Source organism: Mauremys mutica, chromosome 19, assembly GCF_020497125.1.
Source record: "Mauremys mutica isolate MM-2020 ecotype Southern chromosome 19, ASM2049712v1, whole genome shotgun sequence".
Taxonomy (NCBI): Eukaryota; Metazoa; Chordata; order Testudines; family Geoemydidae; genus Mauremys; species Mauremys mutica.
In genome coordinates, this window is record NC_059090.1 from 2,236,791 (window position 1) to 2,257,598 (window position 20,808).

General features: G+C 49.8%; 2 protein-coding genes and 1 long non-coding RNA gene across 4 annotated transcripts in view; 1 reads left to right on the forward strand and 2 right to left on the reverse strand.

Annotated features, from left to right (window-relative positions):
- Positions 1-508: 508 nt before the first annotated feature.
- SUPT4H1 (SPT4 homolog, DSIF elongation factor subunit) lies at positions 509-9,170 on the reverse strand. Its single transcript, XM_044994336.1, has 5 exons — positions 8,761-9,170; positions 8,085-8,191; positions 3,263-3,318; positions 2,849-2,902; positions 509-1,036 (listed from the first exon to the last, which is right to left on the reverse strand). Exons 1-5 carry the CDS (start codon positions 8,827-8,829, stop codon positions 969-971), a joined length of 354 nt encoding a protein of 117 aa, XP_044850271.1. The 5' UTR covers positions 8,830-9,170; the 3' UTR covers positions 509-968.
- A 189-nt stretch (positions 9,171-9,359) lies between these two features.
- On the forward strand, positions 9,360-16,882 carry LOC123353316. Its single transcript, XR_006574460.1, has 3 exons — positions 9,360-9,870; positions 10,312-10,409; positions 16,749-16,882. It is a non-coding gene; the product is annotated as an uncharacterized LOC123353316 (long non-coding RNA).
- Positions 15,167-20,808, reverse strand: part of RNF43 (ring finger protein 43) — a 116,101-nt gene continuing 110,459 nt past the window's right edge. Inside the window, exons 9-10 of one of the 2 annotated variants that reach the window (XR_006574457.1) lie at positions 19,771-19,920; positions 15,167-19,628 (exon numbers count right to left, since the gene is read on the reverse strand). Coding sequence is in view for 1 of the 2 variants with exons in the window: in XM_044994331.1 (XP_044850266.1) it covers positions 19,877-19,920 (44 nt within the window). In the remaining variant the exon portion in view is untranslated. Of the gene's footprint in view, positions 19,921-20,808 lie in introns of both variants that reach the window. The other variant, XM_044994331.1, reaches the window with a different exon arrangement.

Below are 20,808 nucleotides of genomic sequence, written 5' to 3' on the forward strand. Positions count from 1 at the left end.
CACACACCCCTCACCTCTCCCCCAAGCCAACGGGAGTCCCAGTACCCCTCCACACAGCCCCATCTACGGGCCTTTTTCTTGCTCGACATGCCACAAAATCCTCAGCTTCACCTCCTGCCTCCAGCTTGTGCTAGGTGCTACACAAGCACACAGGGAAAGCCTGCTTGGGACCGTTACTGAGCACTGAATAGTGCAAGTAACTCCTAACGTCGTCCTCCTCTCTGGCTCTCTCCTTCCTTCAGCACCTGGCACTGGAGCTTCAGCCGTTAAGACTCTGCTCGGTAGTGCAGAAACGAGGCCCAATCCCAGTGAGCACAAGGATTCCAATCGGGCCCAAGGTGCAGAGAAAGGGCTGGCAGTTGCAGAGTCCAAGCCCAATTCCAGCATGCAAAGGGCAGCAACCAATCAGACCAACTCCCATGGTGAGTCCCTGCATGGGGCCCCAGCCCTCCTCAGACAGGCTGCTAGGAAGCTGGTGCAATAGGTGACTAGGAAAAGAAAACAGACGCCTGTGACCATATTTTTATTGGGAATATTTACACAAAACAACCCCCCTCCCATGACCCCTCCCCCCCACAATGTCTGGTTGACCTGCTGCTTCTGAGAAACTTGGGGTGGGGGAGTCTGTATAATGCTCTTAGAGAAACCCTTCATCATACACAGATGGGTTCCTGCCAGCCCACTGCTTCCCCCATCCCTGGCCTCAAAGATTCTCCATCTGCTGGGTGAAGAGAGAGGCACCATAAGAATCCAGATAACGCTTGAGCAGCTGGGTCTGATCCAAGCCTCCACTACCACCACCATGAAATTAGAAGTTCCTGCTCACCTCCTTCCCCCCCCCCCAATCCCCTCCCAGGACTGAAAAGCACCAGAGCTATTTTCTAGAGCAGTCTCGGTACCCCAGCCGCTCTGCAGCAAAGGAACACTGGCCACGTGCTGGAGACTCCTCCATGTGGTGCAATGACGGCTTAGGTTTTAATGGCTGTGTCTCGGGATTTGTAGGCCACACCTCGGCTCTTCAGCTCCCGCACAATCCCTGCAACAAGACAAACAAGAACTTCAGTGTAATTGGGAAGAGGGAGACTTGGGAAATCTGGTGGCTATGCCCCTACTCATGCTAGCCCCTCACCCTGTCCCCGTTCCCATAATGCCCAAAGCCTCACTAATTACTCTGTTCACACTCCTTGCGAGGTGGGCAAGTCTCAGCCCCATTTTAGAGCTGGGCAGCTCAAAGGGCCCATTAGATCATCCAGTCTGACTGCCTGTATAACACAGACCGTTACATGCCACCCAGTTATCCCTGGGTTGGACCCAGTAACTTGTCTTTGACTAAAGCACCTTGCAGAAAGGCATCCAGTCTGCATTTGAGAACACTGAGACCAAGAATTCACTGATCCCTTTGGCAGGTTGTTTCAGGGGCTCAGTGCCATCACTGTTAAATATTTGTATCTATTTCTACTTTGCATTTGTGTGGCTTTAACATCCAGCCACTGGGTCTTGCTCAGCCTTTCTGCACTAGATTAAAGAGCCCTTTGGCATCCAGTATTTTCTCCCCATGTAATTAATTCCCCTGAACCTTCTCTTTGACCAGTTAAACAGGTTGAGCTCTTGAAGTCTCTCGCTGCAAGACATTTTCATCAGCCCTCACTCCATTTCCCTGGACTTCTCTGCACTTTCCAATTTTTCCAACATCTTTTAAAAAGTGTTGATTCAACAACTGCACAGTCTTCCAGTATTGTCTCATCAATGCTGTATACGGAGGTGAACATCGCCTTTCTAGTCACTACTCCTGTTTCTGTATCACAGCTCACATTAGCTCTATCTGCCCCGGCGTCACACTGGGAACTCAGGATGATTTGCTTGTCCACTTTGACCCTTAAATCCTTTAAAGGCTCACTGCTCCCATTCGGTAGGTACAGCCTGCACCACTTCTTCCTAGATATGTAACACTGCATTGCATCATCTCCTCCTTTTTTCCAAATGCCAACACTGGGTAGGGCCAAGGTTTGAGCAGATGCCAACCATGTCAGTTCTGCGCTGCCATCTGAGTCTGTTGGCAGGTTGCCTGGATGGCTTCACCTCCTAGCTCCCTGACCATCCACAGTTTCTCTCTCCATGCACTTTTCCATAGAGAAGAATTTTAGGCAGTCGGCAGGGGGTTACTCTAGCAGCACGGACAAACACTGAAGCTTACAGAGCTGTGTGTAAGCTCAACAATTTGTCTCTCTCACCCACAGAAGGTGGTCCAATAAAAAGATATTACCTCACCCACCCTGTCTCGCTAATAGCCTGGGACCCACATGGCTAAAACACTGTCTGCCCAGTCTTCGTCATTTACCACGCCGCCTCTGTCTCACCCGCAAAATTGATCAGTAATGATTTTATGTTTACATCCAGATCACTGATGGAAATGTTGCAGCATTGGGCCCACCACCTACCATTTCAGTGGAACCCCACCAGTAACATCTGCATTTGATGATGCCCCATCAACAGCTACTTTTTGAGATGGTCAGTTAGCCAGTTTGTATTCAGCTTAACACATGCTGTGATACTGTATAGTTCTCTTTTTAAAAACAAAGATCAGAATGGTGTGTAGTACTAAATCAAATGCCTTATAAGGTAAATTATATCTCTGCACTTTTATTAAGCAAACATGTAATCTCAAAATGAAATCAGGGAGAGAGGTACAAAGCTTGCCTAGATCATACAGAGAGCACACGGCAGAGCTGAGAATAGAATTCTGATCCTCCCTCCACCATGTGCGCATTCAGGTGAGTCCCCCTACATGGGGAGACACCATCCCACCACCCTTTTAAAAATCAGGAGAAAAAAAAATCAGCCAGATTACCTTGGGGCAGACGACCAGTTACAGACACTGCATACACACCAGGCTTGAAATTACCTGCAAGAGAGAGACAGACAGCACACACACTGGCTTATTCTGCACATCACCATCCAGGCAAGAGAACTCAGCCCTTGGTAATTTGGTGTGTTGAATTCCCCCCACCTCCGCCCCCAATTCAGTGGTAATAAGGGAGGAATACACTAGAAGGGAGTGAGAAAGCACTTTTCCCATGAAGAGTAAATCACCGTGTCTTTAAAGGACACCTGCTCAACAACAGGGCACCAGCCAGGACTCCACAGCCCCACCTGAAACTTATCCAACCTCCCTGGCGCTGCGGGGGTGGTGAGGAAAGCTATTGCTGCTACCTGAACATTCAGAGGAAAACAAGCTAAAGTATAAGAGGAGAGAGACACTCACTGACTCGCTGCCACTTGGAGACCCAGCTGTCCTCAGGGCTCATCATAGCAATAATCCTGCAGAAGAGAAGCGGATTAGTGCACAAGGCATGTTTCTGACTGCAAGTCCCACCACACAGCACAACCCAGACTAACTAGAGGTTGGATGAAGAGCAAGTTAAGACCCCCTCCTCCTACATTCCCCAGCACCTGGCAGCAGCAGGGTCATGGATACTAGCAGCAAAAATGAAGCCCTCTTCTATGGTGTCACCATGTCAGAGCTCCCTCTGGCAAAAGATAAAAGGGAGGAGGGGGAAGTGTGGAAACAGGAGACTCCCATTAACCCATGGGAAGGTACCAGCTCCTCAAGTTGACAGAGACATGTCTGCCTTGACCAGTCAGATCAGACACTTGAGACTCCACTATCTATACACATGGTTGGCACTGCTGCCTAGAAGTCAAAGATGGGTTACCGTATACTCTAGAGGGCATTCTGCACCCAAAAATTAATAGTTCTGTGCACAGTATTTTAAAATTCTGCAAGTTTTATTTGTCAGTAAATAAATGCAGCGGCTCCAGCATGGCAGTGGGCAGCACAGGCCACTGGCTGCATGAAGGTGGGAGATCACCCTGCACCCCCCTCCCTGGGATACGGACTCAGCAGTGATGCTGCACTCAACCCTGACAGCACAAGGCCTGGGGGTCTGGGTGTGGCGGTTGCACTGGGGAGGTCTGGGTGCTGGGGGAGTGAGGGCTCAGGGTGGGGCATCAGATGGGGGTTTGAGTGCAGGGAGCTCGGTGGAGGTGCAGGAGTGGGGGTCTGGAGGCAGAAGACTGGGTGCAAGGTGGCTCCAGAAGCAGGGTCTGAGTTTCAATGGGGTGGGGTATATGGAGGGCTTTGGCCTTCCTGATTACACCCCTGCATGCTCAAGAAATATTTATATACTCCTCCCTGGTCATCTGTCCAAGTTTCCACTTCTTATAAGCTTCCTTTTTGTGTTTAAGCTCACCGAAGATTTCTCTGTTAAGCCAAGCTGGTCACCTGCTATATTTGCTATTCTTTCTGCACATCGGGATGGTTTATTCCTGCACCCTCAACAAGGCTTCTTTAAAATACAGCCAGCTCTCCTGGACTCCTTGCCCCCTCATATTAGCCTCCCAACAACAGTACAGACCTCTTTCCCTTCAGCTACAGGAGCAAATGGAGGGGAGGATGGGGAGGAAAAAACAAACACACACAGGACAGATGGAGAACGTTATTCTCTATATGGTCTGGCCCATAGAGGGACAACACAATTTGCCAGTGGCGCAGCAGTGGAACACTGGGAAGGAGGATTCTGGATTTCTATCCCTGACTCGGAGAGCAGAGTGTGGGCTAGTGTTACAGACAGCATGGCCTGATATAACAGAACAGCACCCCTGTGTCTGACCAGCGAGAGAACTGAACCGTGGACCTCTGGATGTAGCAGCAGCAGCAAGAGACTTCACCACATTGTGTAAGCATGGGCTACACAAGCACATGGAGGTGTTAGTGCTACAGGGCATTGCTGTGCTGCAGAGTTGTTAATGCTGCTGTTCTTGGAGCTCTGGGGTTAGTGGCCCTAGCAGAGAGTGCAGCTTGCCGAGTCAGCAGACAATGCCGTTCATAAAGAAAGGCCACAGGCTCAGCTCTGTGGTGAAGGTGCTTGGCCAGGTTTATTGTCAGCAAAGCACAGTACAAGCGCCTGGCCAATGGGTCACAGGGACACCGACACACATGACAAGATAACACCTCAGTCAGCATAACAGGATGCTGTCCCCTCAGCCATTACAAAGTGGCCCCTTCTATAGTTTCTCCTTTTATACACAGATACAAACAAGTTATGTCTGACACTCCAGGTGTTGTTAGTTACTGCCCTTCTCCTTGTACCTTTTAGTTCCAACAAAATACCCTCATCCATTATCCTATCATCCCCTCCTTATCTTATGAGGGGTCGGTGCGGTCCTGTACCACCTTTTGAAAATTTGTTTACATAGTTATTTGAAACCTTTGCGTGTTCTTGTACCATCCTCTCCGGTCAGAAATGGGCTTACTTGGTTAGCCAATACCAGGTGTGTCACTGTACTGCCACGGCCTACTCTGGTTCATACTGTTGGAGCCCTAGACATAACAAACAAGGCCTACACATGGTTCCGGTTGTTCCTACTGAAGGCTGTATGGCAAAATTTTACAGACTTGGCTCTACTATATTAGAGACATGGATTCTGTTACCAGTTTTGCTTGAAGTGAATCTGTGCAAGCGTTAGCTCATCTGTGAAAGGCACATACGATAGTTACCTCCCCCAAGGTAACAGTCAGAGACTTTGGTTAAAGGAACAGAAATATTAGCAGCTGTCAGTGGAAGAGGGGGGACTAGAACTCATGCCCCCCTCACTCACCTCTCAATGCATCCTCCCCTAAACTACAATGCACAGTGTGGGGCTCTTCCCCCATCCGCCAGCCATATGAAGGCAAGAACTTGTTGCATTTTCACAAAAGTTCCTGCAGCAGGGGGATTGATGATAATTAATTACATTGCTGATAATTAATTTAAGAGAACTGACAACACTTAGAATTCTAGTACAACTAGCTGATATTAATTATTTCAACCAGTTTAACAGATGCAAAGTAAGGCTCACTGGTTTGCGATATTCCAGATCATTCCCAATGTATTTTTTAACTACAAGTACATTTGCTATCCTCCAATACAGCATGAGAATCCAAGGGACTGCATATTAACATGGCATACATTAAACTGATTACCAACTGGCTAACTAATAGATCTCAAAATGTAACTGTAAACAGGGAATTGTCATCCTATTGGGCGTGTTTCCAGCAGGGTCACACAGATTCTTGGCCCTATGCTAATTAACATTTTTCCCAGTGACCTGGAAGGAAATATGAAATCATCACTGATAAAGTTCGCAGATGACAGAAAAATAAGGGAAGTGATAAATAATGAAACAGGTTACAGATTCAGAGTACAATATGTGTTGTATGCATTTTCATTTAACTGCAGTAGAACTAGGAACAAAGAATGTAGGCCATATTTACACAATGGGGGACTCCATCTTGGAAAGCAGTGACTCTGAAAAAGATTTGTGGGAAGCTGTAGCAAAAAGTGATAATGCGATCCTGGGATGCATAAACAGAAGAATCTTGAGTAGGGGTAGAAAGGTTATTTTACATCTGTATTCAGCCCTGGTGCGACCACTGTCGAAACACTGTGTCCAGTTCTGGTGCCCACAATTCAAGAAGGCTGTTGATAAATTGGAGAGGGTTCAGAGAAAGCTATGAGAAGGATTCAAAGATTAGAAAGCCTGCCTTATAGTGATAGACTCAAAGAGCTAAATCTATTTAGCTAACCAAAAAGAAGGTTAAAGTGTGACTTGATTAGTCTAAGTATCTACAGGGGGAACCAATATTTAATAATGAACTCTTCAATCTACCAGAGAAAGCTATGACACAATCCAATGGCTGGAAGTAGATGCTAGACAAATTCAGACGAGAAATAAGGCGTAATTTCTGAACAATGAGCGTAATTAAACCATTAGAACAATTTACCAAGGATATTGGTGGATTCTCCATCACTAACAATTTTTAAATCAAGATTGCATGTTTTTCTGAAAGTTCTGCTTCAGGAATCGCTTTAATGAAGTGTTCTGGCTTGTGTCCTACGGGTCAGACTACTACATGGTCACAATGATTCCTTCTGGCCTTGGAGGTCATGAATCTGTATTATACAGTGGGGTGGCCAAACTGTGGCTCGCGAGCCACATGTAGCTCTTTTACAGTTAGAGTGCAGCTCGCAGAGCCCCCCATACCCTCCCATTCTCCACCTACCAGGCTGGACGGGGGGAGCTCAGGACTTCTGCCCTGCACCAGGATGGCTGGGCTAGGGGCATCTGCCCAGAGGAGAGAGAGGTTGAGGAGTTTCAGCCCTGCGGGAGGTGCATGCTGGGGTTTGGTGGCTTCAGCCCCACTCTTGGTGAACCTTCAAGCCCCTAGCCCCTCCACCCTGCTGCAGGGCAGAAGCCACGAGCCCTGGCAGGTGCACCTGACTCTCAAATTTCCGAAGACTATCACAAGTGGCTCATATGGTCAGTAAGTTTGGCCACCCCTGTTATATAGTCTCCTGTCTTTGTTCATGCTCAGCCTTGGAAGCATCCTTAAGATGACTAGAGGCAACTCCATCCTCAGTTCTCTTCTCAGGTCCTTAAAGTTATCCTTGGTTTGTTTAACCTCCCTCAGCTGTGACACTTGTTCATGTGGGGGCTCCCCAGCTGGAGGATGCTGTTCTCCTTCTGTAAGCAACAGTGGGCTACGGCCATGAGCCTCATTACAGAGCCCCAGTCCAACAGCTCTGGCTTCCACGCCCACTGGCAGGCACCTTAGCCTATGGCTAGACCACTAGGAAGCCTCAAGGTACATCCACACTGTGATAAAAAAACTTGAATCACCAAGGCTCTTAGCCTGGATCAGCTGACTCGGTCTGCGAGGCTAAAAACTGCAGTGTAGACATTCAGGGTCAGGCTGGAGTCCAGGCTTCACCATCACAAGGTCTCAGAACCTGGGCTCTAGCTCAAGCATCTACTCTGCAATTTTACACCCTTGCAGCTTGAGCGCCACAAGCCCGAGTCAGCTGACCCAGGCCAGTCATGACTGTGCCTAGACCATACCCTCGGCCTCACACATGCTGGGCCAAGCCCAAGAGGGAGCCCCTGGGGGAGCAGCCAGGCCAGGAAGTGCTAGAGCTGGTGTCTAGTAGCACCCAAGTTCCCAGAAAGTCACCGTGGCCCGCAAGCTGCCTCGCCCCGGGGCTCACCCATCAAAGGAGGAGCTGGTGCAGTCATAGACCATCTCACGGTTGCCCTTCATCTGCAGGTAGGCGTCGCAGTTATCGCACCCGTCGTACTCGAACTGGTCGATCGTCTGTGTGGCAGGAGGAGAGAGATCAGAGCCTGGTATCCCCGCGCGTGTCCACACCCCGCGTGTCCAGTTCCCCCCCCCGCGTGTCCCCTCTCCTCTCCCACGCGCCCGACCCCCCGCGTGTCCCCTCTCCGCCCCCGCGTGTCCAGTTCCCCCCCGCGTGTCCCCTCTCCCCGCGTGTCCCCTCTCCTCTCCCCGCGTGTCCCCTCTCCTCTCCCACGCGCCCGACCCCCCACGTGTCCCCTCTCCGCCCACGCGTGTCCAGTCCCCCCCGCGTGTCCAGTTCCCCCCCCGCGTGTCCACTCTCCTCTCCCACGCGCCCGACCCCCCGCGTGTCCCCTCTCCGCCCCCGCGTGTCCAGTTCCCCCCCGCGTGTCCACTCTCCTCTCCCACGCGCCCGACCCCCCGCGTGTCCCCTCTCCGCCCACGCGTGTCCCCTCTCCGCCCACGCGTGTCCAGTCCCCCCCCGCGTGTCCACTCTCCTCTCCCACGCGCTCGCCCCCCCCGCGTGTCCCCTCTCCGCCCACGCGCCTCGACCCGCGCGAGTCCCCCCTTCCCCCACGTCCTGGCACCTTGACCAAGGAGCAGAGCAGACAGGCCCGCAGATGCCGCAGATCCTTAGGCACCGTCTCCAGCGCCATCACTCGCCCCACCCGCACCGGAAGACCAGAAGCCCCCGCGGCCCATAGAGATACACAACAGAACGGCTCGGTCACTTCCTGTGCCGGACAGGCGGACTTCCGGTCCCGCGCCACTCCCGGCGCCAGGCGCAAGCGCAGAACGCTTCGTTCCCGGGTAGGAGAAGCGCGAGCGAGAGAACGGCCCCTGCTCCGCGCAGGCGGGGCTTGGCAACGGGCCTGACGTCACTTAGCAACCGGGCCCGGCTTAGTGCTGACGCCGCGCCGCCTGGCCTCGCTTCACCTGCCGGCCGGGCCCCGGGGGCGGGACTGAGCCATGGCGGCGCGGCGCGCCCCGGCCCGGCCCGACCCAGCTGGCAGCCGGGCGCGGCCCCCGGGCTCCGCTCCGCCTCTCGGGCCGGGCCGGGCGCGCAACCCCCGCTCATTGGCCGGGCCTCGGGACACGTGACCCGCCGCAGACTGGGCGGGTTCCGGCCGGGCGCAGCGCGTCCTGTGTAAGAAGCGGCGTGTGCAGCCCGCCCCCTCCCCAGCCCGACCCGCCGCGGGGGCCGAACCCCTGGAGCGTCCCATCCCCCCCGAAGCGCAGGCTCCAGTGCGGCTCTCAGCCTGCTCTGTACGGGGCCGCAGGGCTCTGCCCCTTGCTCTTTAGCTGCTTTGGAAGGACTCTTGCTAATCGAGCTACGGACACTGGTGTAGACCAGCCCCTGGAGTAGGACTTGACAGGCATTTTCCCAGCGAGTGACTCAACTGTTTATTAGTCAATAGCAGATTATTGGGCCCAGAGCCTCCATGGAAGTTAGGGCCCTAAATACCTTTGGGGATCTGGGCTTTAGTGACCAGGAATTTTGGAGTCTGATACTGGCTCTGGAAACTGTGTGTGGCTGGAGAAGAGAAGACAGGTCTCCAGTTCATTCTTCTGGCAGCAAGACAGAAATACCCTTGCCTGAAGGAAGGGGAACAGTGCAGGAGTGACTGGTTTCTGCTGAAATGAATCTGGCTTCTTTCCTCTGGCTCTTTTGGAGTACGCCTGCACTGCAATTGGAGGTGTGATTGCAGCATGTGTAGACATACCTGAGCTAGTTTTAATCTAGCTAGTTCAGGTACCAATAGTAATTAAGCTGTGGCAGCACAGACTAGCTGCTCAAGCACAAACCCACTAGAGAGCCTGGGTATGTACCATGAGCCTCTTTGGCCTGTGCTATGTTAGCACATGGGTTGTAGCTGGTTCATAATCCTCTATGTAATCCAGCCACAGGAAGATACAGAACCACTCTGTGTTTGTGTGGGTGATGCACAATAAAAAGTAAATTGCCATACTGCTCAAAGCCTCAGTCCATCTAATTCTCTCCTTTTTCTATCTTCCTGCCTCTTTTCCTTTACTTTTCAGTTTTTTATTTGATTCATTTTTCTTTCCCTTTTCTCTGTTTAACTCTCCCATCCTCCCACACACTCATCTAATGCCCTTTCTTCACCTCCTCACTTTAGAGTATCAGGAGGGGAGAGATGAGGAAGCCATTTTGTTGCCCCAGGAATGTGACTTGTCCTGTCTTTTCTCCCAGGAAGGGGATGGGAAGCCACCAAAGGTACAGTAACTCCTCACTTAAAGTTGTCCCAGTTAACATTGTTTCGTTGTTACGTTGCTGATCAATTAGGGAACATGCTCGTTTAAAGTTGTGCAATGCTCCCTTTTAACATCATTTGGCAGCCGCCTGCTTGCAGGAAGAGCAGCCTATTGCAGCTAGCTGGTGGGGGCTTGGAACCAGGGTGGACCGGCAGCCCCCCTATCAGCTCCCCACTACCCTAAGTTCCCTGTGCAGCAGCTGCCCCTCCCCCCACTGCCATGTGCTGCTCCCGCCCTCCGCCTTGGAGCTGCTCCCCAAGACTCCTGCTTGCTGTGCAGGGGGGAGGGAAGGAAAAGGGGGGCTAATGTCAGGGTTTCCCCCTTCTCCCCCCCTTACCCCAGCTTCCATAGAGCAGGGGGGACACACCAGAGGTCAGGAGAGGGGCATTGCTGGCATATGATGGCGTATATTACATTGGTGGGGGCTAATTTAGCTACAACGAGTCAGGAAAAAGATCTTGGAGTTATCGTGGATAGTTCTCTGAAGATGTCCACGCAGTGTGCAGAGGCGGTCAAAAAAGCAAACAGGATGTTAGGAATCATTAAAAAGGGGATAGAGAATAAGACTGAGAATATATTATTGCCCTTATATAAATCCATGGTACGCCCACATCTCGAATACTGTGTACAGATGTGGTCTCCTCACCTCAAAAAAGATATTCTAGCACTAGAAAAGGTTCAGAAAAGAGCAACTAAAATGATTAGGGGTTTAGAGAGGGTCCCATATGAGGAAAGATTAAAGAGGCTAGGACTCTTCAGTTTGGAAAAGAGAAGACTAAGGGGGGACAAGATAGAGGTATATAAAATCATCAGTGATGTTGAGAAAGTGGATAAGGAAAAGTTATTTACTTATTCCCATAATACAAGAACTAGGGGTCACCAAATGAAATTAATAGGCAGCAGGTTTAAAACAAATAAAAGGAAGTTCTTCTTCACGCAGCGCACAGTCAACTTGTGGAACTCCTTACCTGAGGAGGTTGTGAAGGCTAGGACTATAACAATGTTTAAAAGGGGACTGGATAAATTCATGGTGGCTAAGTCCATAAATGGCTATTAGCCAGGATGGGTAAGAAGGGTGTCCCTAGCCTCTGTTCGTCAGAGGATGGAGATGGATGGCAGGAGAGAGATCACTTGATCATTGCCTGTTAGGTTCACTCCCTCAGGGGCACCTGGCATTGGCCACTGTCGGTAGACAGATACTGGGCTAGATGGACCTTTGGTCTGACCCGGTACGGCCTTTCTTATGTTCTTATGGTGGATGTGCAGGTGAATGAACCAGTAATGGTGTGGCTGATCTGGTTAGGTCCTGTGATGGTGTCGCTGGTGTAGATATGTGGGCAGAGCGACGCCATCACAGGACCTAACCAGATCAGCCACACCATTACCGGTTCATTCACCTGCACGTCCACCAATGTAATATACGCCATCATATGCCAGCAATGCCCCTCTGCTATGTACATCGGCCAAACTGGACAGTCTCTACGGAAAAGGATAAATGGACACAAATCAGATATTAGGAATGGCAATATACAAAAACCTGTAGGAGAACACTTCAACCTCCCTGGCCACACAATAGCAGATCTTAAGGTGGCCACCCTGCAGCAAAAAAACTTCAGGACCAGACTTCAAAGAGAAACTGCTGAGCTTCAGTTCATCTGCAAATTTGACACCATCAGCTCAGGATTAAACAAAGACTGTGAATGGCTTGCCAACTACAGAACCAGTTTCTCCTCCCTTGGTTTTCACACCTCAACTGCTAGAACAGGGCCTCATCGTCCCTGATTGAACTAACCTCATTATCTCTAGCTTGCTTCTTGATATACCTGCCCCTGGAAATTTCCACTACTTGCATCCGACAAAGTGGGTATTCACCCACGAAAGCTCATGCTCCAAAACGTCTGTTAGTCTATAAGGTGCCACAGGACTCTTTGCTGCAGACTAACACGGCTACCCCTCTGATACTTGTACCTGAAGAGGGGTGTCTCTGTTGTGTCTGATTCCAGCTCCTACTCATTGCAAGGAATGAGGGGTTTGTGACATTGTTTGTGCAGTGCTTTTCTCAGGCTCCTGGAATTCCTGAAATCAGCAGATTGCACAGGCAGCTGACACAGAACTACACTTGGGCTTGTCAGGAGGCAGAAGCAATCCTGTCTACTGTGCTATCTTCACAATGCTGGCTGCCCGAGGGGTGGGGGGAGGGTAAGTACAGTAGTTACTCATGGACAGGCTCCCAATGACCATCCTCCAAACCTGAGGATGGCCCATCCCCCCTTGAAACACTACATGTGGGAGTAGGTCCCCCACATTCTGGTTGTGGGGGAGAAGGGAGAGGAAGTGAGCCAGGGTGGTTTTCACGCCATCCACACCTTCAGAGTCAGCAGTCCCTCTCCCCGATGGGCTAACCAAGTTCTTCTCTTACCAGATAAGTGCTAGCAGGCAGTACTACAGGTTCAGTTCCTACTGCTGATGTGTGTTGGGTTGTTACATTTGTACACAATAGCATTTGTTTTTATTTTTTTTAAAACAACTAGATTACCTAGAAGAAAACTACATTGAAAGAACATTATTTAAGTTGAGTATCAGAGGGGTAGCCATGTTAGTCTGGATCTGTAAAAAGTGACAGAGTCCTGTGGCACCTTATAGACTAATAGACGTATTGAAGCATAAGCTTCTGTGGGTGACTTCTCACTTCGTCAGACGCATGGAAAGCTTAGGAAAGCTGGACGAGCACAAGTCCATGGGGCCGGATGCGCTGCATCCGAGGGTGCTAAAGGAGTTGGCCGATGAGATTGCAGAGCCATTGGCCATTATCTTTGAAAAATCATGGCGATCGGGGGAGGTCCCGGATGACTGGAAAAAAGCTAATGTAGTGCCCATCTTTAAAAAAGGGAAGAAGGAAGATCCAGGGAACTACAGGCCAGTCAGTCTCACCTCAGTCCCTGGAAAAATCATGGAACAGGTCCTCAAGGAATCAATCCTGAACCACTTAAGGGAGGGGAAAGTGATCAGGAACAGTCAGCATGGATTCACCAAGGGCAAGTCATGCCTGACTAACCTAATTGCCTTCTATGACGAGATAACCGGCTCTGTGGATGAGGGAAAAGCAGTGGATGTACTATTTCTGGATTTTAGCAAAGCTTTTGATACAGTCTCCCACAGTATTCTTGCCAGCAAGTTAAAGAAGTCTGGGCTGGATGAATGGACGGTAAGGTGGATAGAAAACTGGCTAGATGGTCGGGCTCAGCGGGTAGTGATCAATGGTTCCATGTCTAGATGGCAGCCGGTATCAAGTGGAGTGCCCCAAGGGTCGGTGCTGGGGCCGGTTTTCTTCAATATCTTCATTAACGATCTGGAGGATGGTGTGGACTGCACCCTTAGCAAGTTTGCAGATGACACTAAACTGGGAGGAGTGGTTGATACGCTGGAGGGTAGGGATAGGATACAGAGGGACCTAGACAAATTAGAGGATTGGGCCAAAAGAAATATGATGAGGTTCAACAAGGACAAGTGCAGAGTCCTGCACTTAGGACGGAAGAATCCCATGCACTGCTACAGACTAGGGACCGAATGGCTGGGTAGCAGTTCTGCAGAAAAGGACCTAGGGGTTACGGTGGACGAAAAGCTGAATATGAGTCAACAGTGTGCCCTTGTTGCCAAGAAGGCTAATGGCATTTTGGGTTGTATAAGTAGGGGCATTTCCAGCAGATCAAGGAATGTGATCATCCCCCTCTACTCAGCACTGGTGAGGCCTCATTTGGAGTACTGTGTCCAGTTTTGGGCCCCACACTACAAGAAGGATGTGGATAAATTGGAGAGAGTCCAGCGGAGGGCAACAAAAATGATTAGGGGGCTGGAGCACATGACTTATGAGGAGAGGCTGAGGGAACTGGGATTGTTTAGTCTGCAGAAGAGAAGAATGAGGGGGGATTTGATAGCTGCTTTCAACTACCTGAAAGGGGGTTCCAAAGAGGATGGATCTAGACTGTTCTCAGTGGTAGAAGATGACAGAACAAGGAGTAATGGTCTCAAGTTGCAGAGGGGGAGGTTTAGGTTGGATATTAGGAAAAACTTTTTCACTAGTAGGGTGGTGAAGCACTGGAATGGGTTACCTAGGGAGGTAGTGGAATCTCCTTCCTTAGAGGTTTTTAAGGTCAGGCTTGACAAAGCCCTGGCTGGGATGATTTAGTTGGGTTTGGTCCTGCTTTGAGCAGGGGGTTGGACTAGATGACCTCCTGAGGTCCCTTCCAACCCTATGATTCTATAAGGTGCCACAGGACTCTTTGTTGCTTATTTAAGTTGCAAAGTCTAGCACTTGAAAGTTAGGAAATGCCTAATTTAGGGTTGCCCATGCAACCTTAATTTACCTTCTTTGTGCGTGTGTATTGAGATAGAGTTTTTAATTACTTGGTCACATATTATTTTTCCTATGAGACCTCTGCCTCATTCAGTGCACAAGTTGGGTGCACAAGAGGACAGAATTAAAGTTGCAGAGGCAACCAACTTCCAAGTACTTGACTTTACACATGCATTGGACTGTACCTCCTGCTCCCACCTACAGCTAGGAGCTTGGGAGTGTCCTTCTCATGAACATCAGAGGCCAACATGAGATCATTTGAAATAATTTATTTCTGTGGAATTGGAAGGAGGAACCTTCTTAGAACACAAGCCTCTGCTGACTGTATACAGAACAAAAACACAAGAACAGACCTGATACGTGGATAAATATATTAGTAAATAAATATATTTCTGAGCACATCACCATATTCAAACATCTTTGTTTCCATCTCAGACATAAATATACAGATTTGCATATATATAAAAAAACCTATTCTTCCTTTTTGGTTTGTAATTTACCCAAAACACCCAAGAGCCTTGCAGAACAGACTCAGCAAAAACTAAAAACCATGTTCACATTTCAAAAGGATCTGAGCTTTACAAGACGAAGGAACAGAGGGCTGTTTGCGTGAATGAAGGAGGCTATAGACAGCTCCGGGAGCTGTGCCCGCTTTGGGCTCCTCTCAGTGCCGCTGGCTGTCCTCGGAAGAGGCTGTAACTCAGCTGCCGGGGGCTCTGGGGAAGTGCTGATAATCCTCATTTGAGAAGCTCTGGCTTTCACTTCTATTCCCAGCGGAGGCCTCCGCTCTATAGGGCAAGGACGAGAGCTTAACCCTGAACTCCTGCCTTGGACAAACACTACTGACATGCAGTGCCTGATCCTGAGTACTGCTGAGCTCCTGGGAGTCTCCTTGAAGTTACAAGTCCATTTGGAGGTGCAAGTGTTCAGCACATGTCAGGATTATTTGTCATTGATTCTTACATCACCTCCCCTCTTAGATGGCTAAGGAATCTACTCCTCCTTTTATTGAATAGTGCCTTGGATTAACTCTTCCAGACAGAGCTCTTCCCATTTGATAACCCATATGGACAGAACAGCAACCCCTCCCCCATCTAAACTACTTCCTAGATCTGCTCTTCATGCCCAGAGGGATCCTGAGGCCTTGATAGGTTGGTTTTGTGAAAGAAAAGTAGCAGCATAAGGCCAGGAAATAAAAACACTTTAAAGTGGGAGCTGCCCAATGCAGCCCACCTAATACTGCAGTACAGAGCAGCAGGGGTCCTTTACTACGGAGCACACATTCCACTGAGCTTGGGGCCTATGCCAGCCAGAGTCCTCCTAAGGCAGGGCTTCTCAAACCGGGGGTCAGGACCCCTCGGGGTCACAAGGTCCTTATGTGGGGGGTCGCGAGCTGTCAGCCTCCACCCCAAACCCCGCATTGCCTCCAGCATTTATAATGGTGTTAAATATGTAAAAAAGTGTTTTTAATGTATAAGGGGGGGGTCGCACTCAGAGGCTTGCTGTGTGAAAGGGGTCGCCAGGACAAATGTTTGAGCACTGCTGTCCTAAGGGAAAGAGATGAATACTGTTAAACTGCGAAGGAGAGGCCTAGTCTTTCAAGGGGCCGAGTGGGCTTCTCAATGGGGATTTAGCTCTGGGGTGGAAGTGCAGGATCCTGCCCTTGGTCTGAAAGCAGCTTGGAGTTCAGGAGCCTCCTCTTTGTTAAGACAAATGAACAGCATTTGGCTGGGGCATGTGATGACCTGCATAAGAAGAGCCATAGGCCAGCATGCACTGTCCATAAGCAGAATCTGGGGAATCTAGGCCAGCTCTTGCTTTTACTTCTAGTTTAAAGGTGACCTGCTTGGGGGGAAGGGGGGATTGGGTTTGTGTCCTTTTCTTTCTTCTTTCTGATTGAGAAAGAAACCTGAAAGGTTTAAGATACAAATCTGTTTTTGACCTTAGAAATCCAGCCCCTCTCCATGCTGAAAGACTGCAGTTGGCTGGAGAACTAGTGAAATGGTGATATCACAGGAGCCAACAGAATGAGAGCAGACCAACTGGGAGAAGAGCTTTTGGTTAGACTATTTACAACAGTGGTATTGGTTAGCTGCTGTTAACACCTGGCTAATTTCAATGGCAGTGGACACTTGGGAGACAGAAAGCCATTGTTACTGATTAAGGGGTTCAGAATTCACAGTAAACTTCCCTGGAACTGCCCCCCCCAAAGGTCCCACATCAAAGCCAGGACAAAACATAAGAGTTAGACCAAGATCCATCCAGGCCAAGGCCCTGTCTCTGACAGGGGCCAGCCCCAGGTGCCTCAGAGAAAGGTGCAAACAGGGGCGGCGAGTTATATGGGTCTGTGGGGCCTGTGCTCCAGGAATATTCAGGGCCCAGGGTCCCGGCTCCACCAATGTTCAGGGCCGGGTCTCTCTCCTGGCCCCCCCTGTCACCGCCTCGTGCCTCCCCCTGAGCGTCTTCTGGCCCCGCCTGCTGCCCCCGGGCGATTTATAAAAGGCAGCTTTCCTGCCCACCTTCACTCCACACCACTCCCGGAAGCGGCTGGCATGTCCCTGGGGGTCGGGGGGGGGTCTCCCTGTGCTACCCCCACCCTGATCACTGACTCCACAGCTCCCATTGGCTGGGAACTGCAGCCAATGGGAGATGCGGGAACAGTGCCTGTGGGCACTGGCGCACGAAAACTCTCAGCTCCCTGCCTAGGTGCCGCTGTCAGAGGGGTGTGCGGGTTGCTTTGGGGAGCCACCTGAGATAAGCGCCGCACCTCTCACCCTCTCCCGCACCCCAACCCCCTGCTCCAGCCCAGAGCCCGCACCCTGCACCCAAACTCCCTCCCAGAGCCTTAGGCAGGTGTGCGGGGTGGGGTGGGACTTGGACCCATTCTGGGCACCACCAAAAATTATACAGACCTATTGCCCCTGAGTGCAAACACCTCATTGTAGCAGCTGTGGGAAAATCTGTCCCCACATTAAGTCTCAGCCTGGTCTCTCCTACAGTCAGGGCGGGTGCAAGGATGTTTCGCGCCCTAGGCAAAACTTCCACCTTGTGCCTCCCCGCCCCCCCGAGCCCTGTGGCAACCCTCCGCCCTAAGGCGCCACCCCTGTGGCAGCTCTCTTCTCGAGACCATTCATTAGTGTGATCTGTCTCCTCTCTAAGGTAACAATCCCAATCTTTCCACATGAGTTTTTCCAGTCCCTGATCATTCTCATCACCCTCGCCCTCTGAAACCCTTCATGTCCACACTATCCTTCCTGAGAGGGCTGATTAGAGCTGTGCCATGTCCAGGGGAGGCTGCACCACTGAGTTCTATAATGGCATTATAATAGCTTCCTTATTATTCTCAGTGCCATTCTGCATGCACCGTCTTTGCTTTTTTGACCACAGCTGCACACTGAACTGAGGTCAAATTTAATATGCGTCTCTTTCTAACAGATCTGCTCTAGCTCAGCTCTAGAGCAGTGTGATTCTGGAACAGCCTTCCAAGGGGGTTAGTGGGGCCAAACAACATCACTGGTTTTAAAATGCAGATTGATACAGTTATGAATGGGATTATCTGACAGGGTTGGCTGCGATAGCAGGGGACTGGAGTCAAAGACCTAGAAGGTCCTTTCCAGTCCTATGTTCTGTGTTCTTATGTTGCAATAAGAAATCATGGATTTGATGCAGGGCTCACTGAGTGACGTTCTCTGGCTTGTGTTATTACAGGAGCTCAGATTAGATGATCGTAATGCTCCCTTCTGGCCTTAACACTTGTGAATCCATGAATTCCTGGATTTCTAAAGTAAATACAAGCAACAACAAAAACCCCTCCCCAATTTTTCCAGCCTTCTGTCTCCCTCAGAAAGAAGCTAGAAAAGGACACAGCTGATTTTGAAGAATTCTTTTGCAGGTCACTGAAAAGAGTTTAAGATTCCAGAAATGTTAGTTGGGATGGGGCGCTACTGAGCATTTACTGTCCCAGATGCTTTCCCAGGACTTCAGTGTGCATCTTATTGTGTCATGTGATGATGATGGCAATTATCACGATGAGGAAGGCAGAGAAGGAAGACCCATGCTGGCTCATGGATTAAGAGCATAGTCTCTCATTTCTCCATGATTCCCAAGCTTTCCAGAAAGATGCTTAGAGAGGCTTTGAAACATGCACTGCAAGTGATCTACTCAGCACAGTTACAGGCCTGGCCTTTATAACTACTTTGATAATTAATCAAAGACTTAAGTGATGAATGAGGAATCCAATAACACTTCCAGGTAACGTAATGGATTCTGAGAAGATTCTCAGCCCCAGCTCTTTCCTGGAAATGCTAGCAGAATCCTGAATGTCCTCACTGCTCCTCCAGGTGGATCCTAGTATGGGCAAAAATATAAGTTGTCCCCACCCTGGCCTCAGCTGAAGGACAGTTAATTGCCAAGTGGCAGGGACCCTCAATTCCCACTGCAGTCAATGGAAGCATCTTGCGGACTCAGGACCTAAGAGAGCTCCTGCAATGTAGAAATGGAAGAGAGCATCTTGTGCTTAAGTTAGAGAAATAAGAGTATTCAGGGTTAGTGAAGTAGGCTGGCCTGACTTTGACCTAAGTGAGGAAATGAAAAAGGCAGGAGCTATTTGGCTCTCTAATGTCATCTCTGCAGCTTTTAGTCTCACAGGTCTGCCCATTTCCAAAACATTTCCAAAAGCCTCCAATCTCCCCCATGTTTATGACCATGCCAAAATACCGGTTTATGTCTACCCAGCAGGCTCTCCAGATAACGAACACTGGACACAGGGTTGGAATGAGTAAGTCCATGCCCCCAGAGTGTCTTCTGATCAGTGTGCGCTGTCCATGCCTTAAAAAGAGAGAGGAGTGGTGGGTTTGTGTGACCACAATACAGTAAAGTGGGCAGGGAGCAGGCAGAAGGGGGCATCATGGAGGTTACCAGCACATTTTGTTTCTCAGTGTGGGGCAGACTAGGACTGTTACTACACTACCTGCTCAGAGAAACAGGAAATAAATCACTGATTCCAGTTCTTGTTCGTTTCCTGAATGTTTTGTCCACTCTGGCTCTCTGTAGTATGCAGATGAGTTCATCTTTCATTAAACAGAATGTTCGTACACATCTTGGATCTCCTCCTTGGATCCTGCATTCAAAAAAAAAATGTAAGTTACAGGTATCCCAGCCCCCAAAGCCCAACTCCAACGGGGCCTTGATCCAGCAATAATATGGAGAACAACATGCCCCTAGCTTCCTGCCAGCATGTCCTGGGGGAACCTTCCTGTCCTCACATGCATAGTCAGTCTAACCTTCCCAGGTAAGGAACAGTCCAAGCTACAGCTAAGGATAAAACTAAACTGCTCTTGTAAGTAGCTGGTTCGCTCAGAACTTTCTGAAACCACTTACCATGGATGTGACACTTTCCAGGCTTTGCGCCAGCACCAGAGGGGTTTCGGTTGTTGGTGTTTTAGGGAGGCTGAGTTTGTTTTAATTTGGAGTAAAATACATTGAGCCGTTTTTTAATTATTAGTGATTGACAATAACAATTATTTGTATACCCAGGGTGCCCCTGACCACACCCTCCATGCCCTGGGCCTTACAGCAGAGTAAACTCGACTGCAGTACAAGGAGCACACAAGTTCTTTGGGTGTGGATGCACACGGGTGTGTTGTGTGTCAAGAATGTACTGGGGGAAAGCTACATGGGAAGTTGTGTAATTGTTTCTGAGTTGACAATTAAGTCAAGCCCCAGCAGAGGCAGAGTTTGAGCATGAACTCCAGGCTTGGGTGCTCTGCTGAGGTAGTGGTAGGGCCTGACAAGTGTCCATTTCTCTCTGAATTATCCAGGTACTGCATGGTTTACATAGACATGTTTCAGCCTATGGTCTGCTCACAGACTATTTGCCAGGACTATTGCTTCAAATATTCACTTCTCTGCTGTGTCACTAGGCACATAAATCACATGGGATTGTTTCTCCCCGTCACTGAGTGACTCACAAATCATAGAATCATAGATTAGGGTTGGAAGAGACCTC

Bases quoted from the DNA above. Each gene is read 5' to 3' on its own strand.
- SUPT4H1 (XM_044994336.1), bottom strand. From the start codon at position 8,829: ATGGCGCTGGAGACGGTGCCTAAGGATCTGCGGCATCTGCGGGCCTGT. The intron at 3,319-8,084 runs GTGAGCCCCGGG...TCTCTTCTGCAG, and splicing joins ACCAGCTCCTCCTTTGATGG to GATTATTGCTATGATGAGCC. The intron at 2,903-3,262 runs GTGAGTGTCTCT...TCTCTCTTGCAG, and splicing joins CTCCAAGTGGCAGCGAGTCA to GTAATTTCAAGCCTGGTGTG.